Source organism: Cebus imitator, unplaced genomic scaffold (assembly GCF_001604975.1).
Source record: "Cebus imitator isolate Cc_AM_T3 unplaced genomic scaffold, Cebus_imitator-1.0 Scaffold417, whole genome shotgun sequence".
Taxonomy (NCBI): domain Eukaryota; kingdom Metazoa; phylum Chordata; class Mammalia; order Primates; family Cebidae; genus Cebus; species Cebus imitator.
The window spans coordinates 1380286-1390285 of NW_016107732.1; the positions used below are offsets into that span (position 1 = coordinate 1380286).

Here is a 10000-nt window from a genome sequence, read left to right on the forward strand (position 1 = left end):
AGATCATTGATATTTGCATGATCTTAAAGTATCTTCCCACCTGTTCTTTTTTTTTTTTTTGAGACAGATTCTCACTCTGTCACCCAGGCTGGAGTGCAATGGCACGATCTCGGTTCACTGCAACCTCTGCCTCCTGGGCTCAAGCGATTTTCGTACCTCGGCCTCCTGGGTAGCTGGGATTACAGGCACCCGCCACCATGACCAGCTAATTTTTGTATTTTTAGTAGAGATGGGGTTTCACCATGTTGGCCAGGCTGGTCTCAAACTTCTGACCTCAGGTAATCCTCCCACCTCGGCCTCCCAAAGTGCTGAGATTGCAGGCATGAGTCACCACACCCAGCTCTTCCCACCAATTCTTATTAGTTAAAAGGAGAACAAGTTAACTATATTACTTTGAGACAAGGTCTGTCTCCCAGGCAGGAGTGCAGTGGCTTGATCTCGGCTCACTGCAACCTCGACCTCCCAGGCTCAAGCCATCCTCCCACCTCAGTCTCCCAAGCAGCCAGGACTACAGGTGTGCTCCACCATGCCCAGCCTCAACCTCCTCAATCAAGTGCTGAGATTACAGATGTCAAGGCTCTGCATCTGGCCCAGTTAACTATACAGTGGAAAAACTGCACTCTGACCAGGTGAGCAAAGAGAACATCACTGACAGGAGGAATGTGGACACGATACACACTGAATGGGGTGGGGGAAGGTGCACACATGCAGGCCATGGGGTAAGCAGGGTTGAATGTTAATAGGTGTGGGTTTGGGTGAGGGGGTGTGGATGATCTGTGCATTATTTTAATTCTTGTGTCTTTTAAAAAAATATGTAGTTATTTCCAAATTTAAAAAAAAGGCATAGACATCTGGCTGCACACTAAATGAGACAGGAAATGGGAAACTCAACATGGAGGGCAGGGCTCTAAGTAACAAATGACCATCACCCACAGCCTGAGAGCTGACTGGGACACATCATAGGGTATGCTCCCTGTAGCAGTGCAAGAAGGTGAGCTCACAGGTTCAGCTGAAAATGAGCTGACAGGGTACAATTTAGCCTTTTTCTTACCAGAGCCACACTCAGATTAGGGCTTAGGGGTGGATAGGCTAAGAGGAGAACTAAGCTTAGTAACTGTTGCAGAGACAGGCACTCCAAGTGACAGTTCCCAGGCCCAAGTGACTGGGGGCCATAGGATCATTTCTCTCCAAGGATATGTGAGTAGTGTGTCATCTCCCAGGTGAACAGGTGTGGCCTTCCCCACATGCTCCAAGGGGAAGTGAAGCAAGTGTAGTGAAGAATGAAGCTACAAAAGGGATGGAATCTGGATCCTTGAATCACTGCATGGAGCAAAGTGTAAACCAATATATAAACAACAGCAACACTAACACAGGACAATGGACTGTGAGTGTGTGTATACATACACACACACACACACTTTTTTTTTTTTTTTTTTTTTTTTTTTGAGACGGAGTCTCGTACTGTTGCCCAGGCTGGAGTGCAGGGGTGAGATCTCAGCTTGCTGCAACCTCCGACTGCCGGGTTCAAATGATTCTCCTGCCTCAGCCTCTTGAGTAGCTGGGACTACAGGTGTGCGCAACTGTGCCTGGCTAATTTTTTGTATTTTTAGTAGAGACTGGGTTTCACCATATTAGCCAGGCTGGTCTTGAACTCTGACCTCATGATCCATCCACCTCAGCCTCCCAAAGTGCTGGGATTACAGGTGTGAGCCACCACACCTGGCCCATGAATAAATATTTATGTTAAGCCTTTGTGATTTGGGGGTCATTACAACAGACCACCTGCTTCAACACAGTGGCAGAAAAGAGGCACCAGTTTCTGTATCTATAGGGAGTAATTAAGGTTATGCTCAGGCAATGGGAATAATACTGTAGTCTGAGAATAAATGCAATCAATCAAAAGATCACCTTATGTAGCCCAAAGAGTTTAGTCTCCTTTGCTCAGACAGACAGATCTTTATTGGTGTTTTCAACCATTTTGATTACAACTTCCCAGCAAGAAATACGTCTTACATTGCAACCAGTTCTCTTATTTAGATGTATGGCTGAAAAGTTTCACAAAACAGTATTTGCCTTTACTACATGATGCATTCTAGACTATTTTATTCTGCTTCATTGCTGTGTAATGCTGGTGGCCACCTGATAATTGATTTCACAATTTACTAATGGGCTGGGACCCACGGTCTGAAAACCCTGCATTAGGCTGCAGGCATTTCTGTAATCTCTGAGAGCTACTCCATACAGGTAAAGACACATGAGGTAAACTAGGAAACAGCTTCTGCTTTTGCAGATTAGAAGTGAACTTGACATCACGCAGGGAAAAGGCTAAACAGATGACAAAATTTCCACTTGAGCAACCCTGGGGAGCGCAAACGGGAGGAATCAGGGCAAGGGTGACTTCAAAAAAGCACTGGCAGATCACGCACTTTAAGGCAACTCTACACTGCACAATGTCAAATAACCTAGCATGGGGCGGCACTAAACGGCTGCAGGAAAGCGGAGTCTTCTTCCACATCCGGCGGCTCCCCGCGGATGTGAGCACTGGCCCAGGGTGTGTTTACAAAGAGGTGAGGGCTTCCCATGGATCCTTCTCTTTGGGAGCGCTTAGCCTCAGGAGCTGATTCAGGGCACAGGCAGATGACATCCACAGACACCATAGGAAGCCGCCACCCAGGGGCGTGGAAGGGCCTGATGACTCTTGGGATTCTCGGCCGGCAGGGTGGTCCCTCTGGGACAGCACAGTGGCTCACCTCTGCGCCTCTGGGGGTGCGGGGAGAGCCTCATCCTCCCTGCTCTCTGGGGGCCCGCCCACCCTTGCCCCCACCTGGGCTTCACGGGTGGGCGGGTAGGGGCCCAGGATGCCACCCAGCACGTAGCCTTTCTCCTTCTCGTGGGTCTTCTGGTGCTCAGCCAACGCCAGGCTGAAGTGGAAGGTCTTCCAGCAGCCCTGACAGGCGTAGCGCTTCCGACCGCTGTGGTTGCTGTGATGCTCCATGAGGTGCGAGAGCCACGCAAAGGCCTCCCCACACTCGCCGCAGGCATAGGGCTTCCCTCGGGACAAGCTCGGCTCATCAGCCCCTGGGCCCTGCCCTGCCATGAGCTCCGCGCTGTGGCTGGCGCTGGAGACACCCTCAAGGCCCTGCCCATCCCCATCCTCGGGGTGTGGCCTCTTGGTTCCCAGCCTTGCCGCACCCTTGTCCAGGGCTGGCTGCCGGATGACAGACTGCCTCTGCCCTCCGGAGGCAGAGCCAGACTCTGCATCCTGGGGATCCTGGGGATCCTGGGGGTCCTGGGGGTCCTGGAGGTCCTGGGGGTCCTGAGGGTCCTGAGGGTCCTGGGGGTCCTGAGGATCTGGGGCCTTCCCAGGCTGCTCTTCCTCTTCCTCAGCAGTGCCGGACAGGGGCTCCGCAAGGGCATCCCCTGGGGGCACCTCCGTAGGCAGCTCCTGTGTAGGGGCAGCCTCCTTGCAGGGGCACCCAGCACTCTCCTGACGCCTCCCGCCTTCTGGAACCAGGTCAGAGCCACAGTGTGAGTGGCCCTGCCAGGGCCCTGGGGCAGAGGACTCAGCCGAGCCTCAGCTACTAGAACAGGGCACAGGGGTCCAGACACAGGGGTCCATGCTCTGGACCCCCGCGGAGCTCAAGCTGACAGCTGTTTGGAAGCACTGCTGTCCCTCCCAGGTTGCCCAGAAGCGCACGCCCCACGCCTGCTGCTGCGTGTGGGACCTGGAGGCCTACAACAAATGCGACCGACAGGACAGGAAGGACAGCCACACTGAACGCAGGCACTGGAAACCATGGCTTTGGAGGTCTCCACCCTGGCCACCAGCTTGGCCACAGATGCGTGATGCAAGCAGAGCCTGCTCAGAGCACACTCTCCTGCAGGGCTCCCTGGGGCCCAGCTGCCAGTGAGGAGAGCAGGGTCAAAAGATATGGCCAAGTCCCCCAGCAACAAGCCCCCTGTTGACAGGCACCCGGGGCCCTCCAGCCCAAGTCCACCTCTAGGTGTTCTCACTTGTGTGCTAACAGAGAGCCTCCAATGGGGCAGAACGGCCACCCCCGGGATCAGTCACCCACAGATCCTGGCAACTAACATCGCTGCTGCTTCTGCTGACCCAGTCTTGGGGTGGTCTGTCATGCAGCAAGATAGGAGGGATGTTACTGGATTCCTGCCTCACTCTGACACGGTGGTGGGGAAATGGTGGAGCAGTCATTACTGAGGTCTTTGCTGGGACTGATGGCACTGCGTGGGACCCCTCTGCCTCTGAAGAAAAAGTGAACCCCACCAGCCCCAACACCAATTCAACCCAACCTCACCTGGGAGGCGGCTTCCTTGTGGATCTCTTTCCACCAACCGGAGCTCCTCAGTGTCCAGTCTGGAGGCAGCGTCAGGCTGGGAAAGCTGATACCCTGAGTGGGGTTAAAAACCAAGTAGTAAAAGAGGCACCAACACAAAGTAACTGATGGTCCTCATGTGTCGTGGGCCCGCCAGGGAAGGCTGCAGCCTACCTCCTCTTCTCTGCACTAGGACCCCCGCCAAAGCTAAGTCCTGTCAGGCCCATGGACAGTGGAGCAGAGATGGCGAGGCTGGAAGGGTGACAGGGCAGGTGGAGGCAGAACTCAGGGAATGCAAAGCTAAAGATGTGACATTAAGAGTCTGAGCAGAGGGCCTCCCTACAAGGAGGGTTTCTGGGGCAAGAACGTCTACGAAAGAGACCCTTCACCACGCCATGCAGGTAAGGATGTCTCTGGCAAGGAGGGTGAGAATGTCAGCACCTTGTGGCCAGGAGGCCTTTCGAAACTCCGAGGCTTCAGTCCTACAGGCAGGGCCAGGACAAAACTCAGATGTTTTTTTTGTTTTTTTTTTTTTGAGACGGAGTTTCACTCATATTACCCAGGCTGGAGTGCAATGGCGCGATCTCGGCTCACTGCAACCTCCGCCTCCTGGGTTCAGGCAATTCTCCTGCCTCAGCCTCCTGAGTAGCCGGGATTACAGGCATGCACCACCATGCCCAGCTAATTTTTTGTATTTTTAGTAGAGACGGGGTTTCACCGTGTTAACCAGGATGGTCTCGATCTCTTGACCTCGTGATCCACCCGCCTCGGCCTCCCAAAGTGCTGGGATTACAGGCTTGAGCCACCGCGCCCGGCCAACTCAGATGTTTAGACCAGAAAAAGTGGGGGCTTTGGCAAATAAATTCAAGCTCAAACACGTGGGAGTCCAAATCCATGTAAGACATCACAGTGTCCCAGCCAAAGCTCCTGGGGTCAGTGTCCTGTACCAAACCCTGTGGAAGGGGATAGGGAGTGGGGCATGAGCCCGAGGCAGGTGAGTCTCACCCCACAGGAGCAGCTTCCGGTAGCTCTTCAGGTTCTCCTCAGCAGGGTCCAGGTGGCCCCACTCCCCCAGGTTCTGAGGATCCTCTGGAAAGGACTTCAGCTTCTGAAATAGCAGTACAGCCATGGCTGAGACATTCCACCTGCCCTAGAGAAGGGTGGACCCGCCACAACCCCACAGCCACAGGGGCAGGCTAGCAGCCAGCCCCAGCCAGGGGCCCAACCCAGGTGCCCTACAGCAGGCAGCCCCCTGTGCACCCGAAGACTCCGCCCTCGAGCTCCCACCAGGGTGGGTTCTGCTGAGTACTGGGGACGGGCATGGGGATGCCTCTAAGCTGAGGCCAAGGCCCCTTACCCTTGGGCTCACACTGACCCACCTGCTCGGCATTGGCAAGGCTGGCCTCTTCAGTCCTTGCTTCCCCAACCCTCCTCTGTTCCAGAAACAGGGGGTCCGGAGAAAGCCAGGCTAGGGAGAATGAAAGGCAGAGCTGAGGCAATGAGCTCCCTGTGGCCAGGTGCCCCAAAGGGTCAAGGAGCCTCTGCTGCCTCCCACACAGACCCCAGTGTACTCATGTGACAGCAGCACCCAAGGCTCAACAGACAGTGCATCCGTCCCTGATTTACAAAGCAGCATGCCTGTTCAAGTCCCACTAGATTCGTGGAAGTCTTTTTTTTTTTTCTTTTTTCCCTTTTAAAATGAGACGGAGTTTCGCTCTTTTTGCCCAGGCTGGAATGCAATGGTGCCATCTTGGCTCACAGCAACCTCGGCCTCCTGGGTTCAAGCGATTCTCTTGCCTCAGCCTCCCAAGTAACTGGGATTACAGACATGCTACACCACATCCAGCTAAATTTTGTATTTTTTAGTAGAGACACAGTTTCACCATGTTGGTCAGGTTGGTTTCAAACTCCTGACCTCGTGATCCGCCCACATTGGCCTCCCAATGTGCTGGGATTACAGGTGTGAGCCACCGTACCCAGCCTGGTTGGTTGATTTTTTTAAAACAGGGTCTTGCTCTGTTGCCCAGGCTGGAGTGCAGTGGCATGATCTTGGCTCACTGCAATCTCCACTTCCTGAACTCAAGTGATCCTCCCACCTCAGCCTCCTGAGTAGCTGAGACTACAAGTGCACACCCAGCTAATTTTTTATTTTTTTTGGTAGAGACGGGGTCTCCCTATGTTGCCCAGGCTGGTCTTAAATACCTGGGCCCAAGTGATCTGCCTGCCTTGGCCTCCCAAAGTTCCGCGATTACAGGCATGAGCCACTGTGTCCAGCCTTTGTGGAAATCTTAAAAAGCAACGCCACATAGTGTTGGCCTGTATGCGGGCCAGTGGGTGCCCCCTCATGCTGGTAATGAACAGCCACAAAACTTCTGGAAAACCACATGACAGTTCTACTGTATGTGAAATGTCAAACTCATACGCCATTTGCCCAGTGGCCCTGAGGACCCCACTCAGTGACCAGAGCCCCATATATGGGCATGTAAGTCAGGAGGTGTCATGGCAGCTTCACCCCAAGGGGCAGAGTGCGCACCTCTAGGATGGGGACGGGCTGAGCAGGTGGATGCTGGGCAGGTAAAGAGCCAGACCCAACTACAGCACCCCATTTGAACAGCAGGCACTCAAACACAGCACATCACACACAGGGAGCCCGACGCCAGGCTCTGAATGTGCATGTGTGATGTGCAGGCAGACATGAGTGAACGTGCACCAGGACACTTGAGACACTTTATTTGTAGACAGTACATGGTGGGGGGTTGGGAGATTCCTCTTTTCTTCATGTATTGATGCTTTTTCACTATTCGTGTTAAGTACGGATGATCTGCGTGATCTCTGAAGACTAATTTAATAAACAATGATATGTCTAACGTTCAGAGGAACTACAAGAGGAAGTTCCAATGACAGCATGGACCCTGGGGCCCCTGCCTCCCTGGGTGCCCTCCTGCCCTCTCCCAACCATAGGCCTCTGCCCACCACCCCACTTAAGGCCCAGCAGAGGCTGCCAGGCTGGCTGGGCACTTACGTGTCTCAGAAGGTGGTGGGATCTCCCCAGCTCCGGGCTCCTGGCTGGGGCTTGCGAGCTCGCCTGGTAGCAGCAGGGGGTCCATGTGCCTCTCATACACTCCATCGCTAAAAATTGAGGATGAGCCCGCAGGGGAGCCCAGCAGCATCCCTGTCAACAATGAAGGGACCTGTGACCCCAAGAGGTCAGGACATGTGCCAACAACAATCACACAGTTAAACCACAGGGACCTGCAGGCTTCAGTGCCCCACCTCTACCAGTCCTGCACCTCATCCTTGGACCAGGAGATCTCCGGCCTGCTAAGTACCTAGAATACTTACTCAGTTAAGAGGCTGGTCCTTGCCCTTGAATGCCTTCCCTCATTCTTCTAGCTTCCTTACATCTAGAAGGCAGATGTGAAGGCAGGAGCCCAAGCAATGTCTTGGCCCCTGAGGCAATCTTGAGAGTGATGCCATTGGGTAGGGTGGTAGGGCCTGGCTCACTGAGGACCAAGAAGCTGCCTCACCAGTACAGGGAACTTATCTCAGGCAAACCATGGCTGGAGCTTGGGCTTTCCAGGATCCCCTCCCCATCTCCCCTGAGTCATGCTTCTCCTCTGGGGCAGCCCACCTGGCTCATCCAGAACGTCAGCCAGGCCCTCTACCAGGGAGGCTGCCTTCTTGCAGCTCTCAGGGTACTGTGCCACTACCCAGGGCCGGACCTTATCAGGCAGGATGCCCAGGAACTGCTCCAGCACCAGCAGCTCCAGCATCTGCTCCTTGGAGCGTGCCTCAGGCATCAGCCACTGGCGGCACAGCTCATGCAGGCGGGCCAGGGTCTGGTGGGGCCCGGCAGCCTCCTGGTAGACAAATTCCCGGAAGCGCAGGCGGGAGAACTCCAGGTCAGCAGGGGTCCTCTCAGGGATGGTCTCAGGTTCCTCCTGCTGGACTCCAGCTGCTAACCCTGGTGTGGGCAGATCCGGTGGGGTTGGGGAGCTCCGAGGGGAAGCAAATGCCTTCTCCAAAGGCAGCATCTTTCCAAAACTGCACTGGAAAATGCGACTGTGTCTAGCCAGGGACAAGGTGGCTCCAAAGGAGAGGTGTCAGCAATGACCAGATGCCCAGGGGGCTTAGGTGGTGCCAGAGCCCACAGACCTGCAGAGGACACGGATAAGACAAGAGCCTTGCGTAAGGCCAGAGCATTGCCACCCCAGCTGCAGAAGAACAAAGCCACCATACCCAGACTTCACACAGAAAGAAATCCACTTGTTAGGCATCAGTAGAACCACAGTGTGGAACTTGAGTAGATAAAAAGTAGCATGAAAGTGGAGGGTAACTCATTCTGTGCATTAGCAGAATTTTTAAATTTTTTTTGAGACTGAGTCTTCCACTGTCACCCAGGCTGGAGTGCAGTGGCTCAATCTTGGCTCACTGCAACCTCTGCCTCTTGGGTTCAAGTGATTCTCCTGCTTCAGCCTCTCGAGTAGCTGGGATTACGGTTGTGCTCCACCACGCCCAGCTAATTTTTGTATTTTTAGTAGACAGGGTTTCACCGTGTTGGTCAGGCTGGTCTCAAACTCCTGATCTCAAATGATCCACCTGCCTAGGCCTCCCAAAGTTTTGGGATTATAGGCAGGAGCCACTGTGCTCAGCACCATTACCAGAATTTTAAAAAATCAGTCACGAAGAGGATGAAAATGAAAAATTACTTGACAATCTCTATGTAAACCTAGATGTAAAAACTTAAAAATATTAATAAACACATCCTAACCATGCATGGTTTATGCATTCTGCTGGATTTGCATTTATCTCAGAAATGCAATATCTGTTTACATTTAAAAGATATGTTATGTGGGCTGGGTATGGTGGTTCATGCTTGTAATCCCAACACTTTGGGAGGCTGAGGTGGGCAGGTCACTTGAGGTCAGGAGTTTGAGACCAGCCTGGCCATTGGGTAGGGTGGTAGGGCCTGGCTCACTGAGGACCAAGAAGCTGCCTCACCAGTTCGGGGAACTTATCTCAGGCAAGCCATGGCTGGAGCTTGGGCTTTCCAGGATCCCCTTTTTGTTTCCAGGCCAACATGGTGAAATCCTGTCTCTAAGAAAACGAAAATTAGCCAGGCATGGTGGTGAATGCCTGTAATCTCAGCTACTAGGGAGGCTGAGGCAGGATTGCTTGAACCCTGAGGCAGAGGTTGCAGTGAGCCAAGATCGCATCACTGTACTCCAAGCTGGACGACAAGGTGAGATCGTCTCAAAAAAAAAAAAAAAGATATTAGTTCCTAATAACATGAAGAAGCTAGGTGTCAAGATTGTTCCTCCAGTTAAAACCACAACCAATCTGAAATATAATTATTTAGAAAAAAGCATAGGAAGTGGGGGGCCCACTCCAGAGGCCAGTGGACAACCCCCATTTATGAAAATGGTACAGATGGTGGGCCTCCATCAAAGCATCCACAGAACCAGATGGGAGGGGCAGGAAGTACCCAGGAGCAGGGACAATGGGGTGGAAACCACACTGACTGGGAGAGTTCTGGTCCTGCCAACCTGTGTCCCTCCCCCATCTGAATCCCCACATACAGGGCAGCCCCATCATTCAAGTGGAGCCAGAATTCAGGATGAACTCTCTCTTTTTTTTTTTTTTTGAGATGGAGTTTCGCTCTTGTT

At 53.2% G+C, this 10000-nt stretch overlaps 1 protein-coding gene across 4 annotated transcripts in view; it reads right to left on the bottom strand.

Moving 5' to 3' along the window:
* Positions 1–1909: 1909 nt before the first annotated feature.
* ZSCAN18 (zinc finger and SCAN domain containing 18) overlaps positions 1910–10000 on the bottom strand; it is a 48474-nt gene continuing 40383 nt past the window's right edge. For all 4 annotated transcript variants that reach the window (XM_037731720.1, XM_017509601.2, XM_017509599.2 and 1 more), the window contains 6 exons: positions 7966–8489; positions 7357–7506; positions 5714–5802; positions 5340–5442; positions 4317–4409; positions 1910–3504 (listed from right to left, as the gene is read on the bottom strand). In XM_037731720.1, coding sequence (XP_037587648.1) covers positions 2747–3504; positions 4317–4409; positions 5340–5442; positions 5714–5802; positions 7357–7506; positions 7966–8368 — 1596 coding nt within the window. In that variant the 5' untranslated portion in view covers positions 8369–8489 and the 3' untranslated portion in view covers positions 1910–2746. The remainder of the gene's footprint in view (positions 3505–4316; positions 4410–5339; positions 5443–5713; positions 5803–7356; positions 7507–7965; positions 8490–10000) is intronic.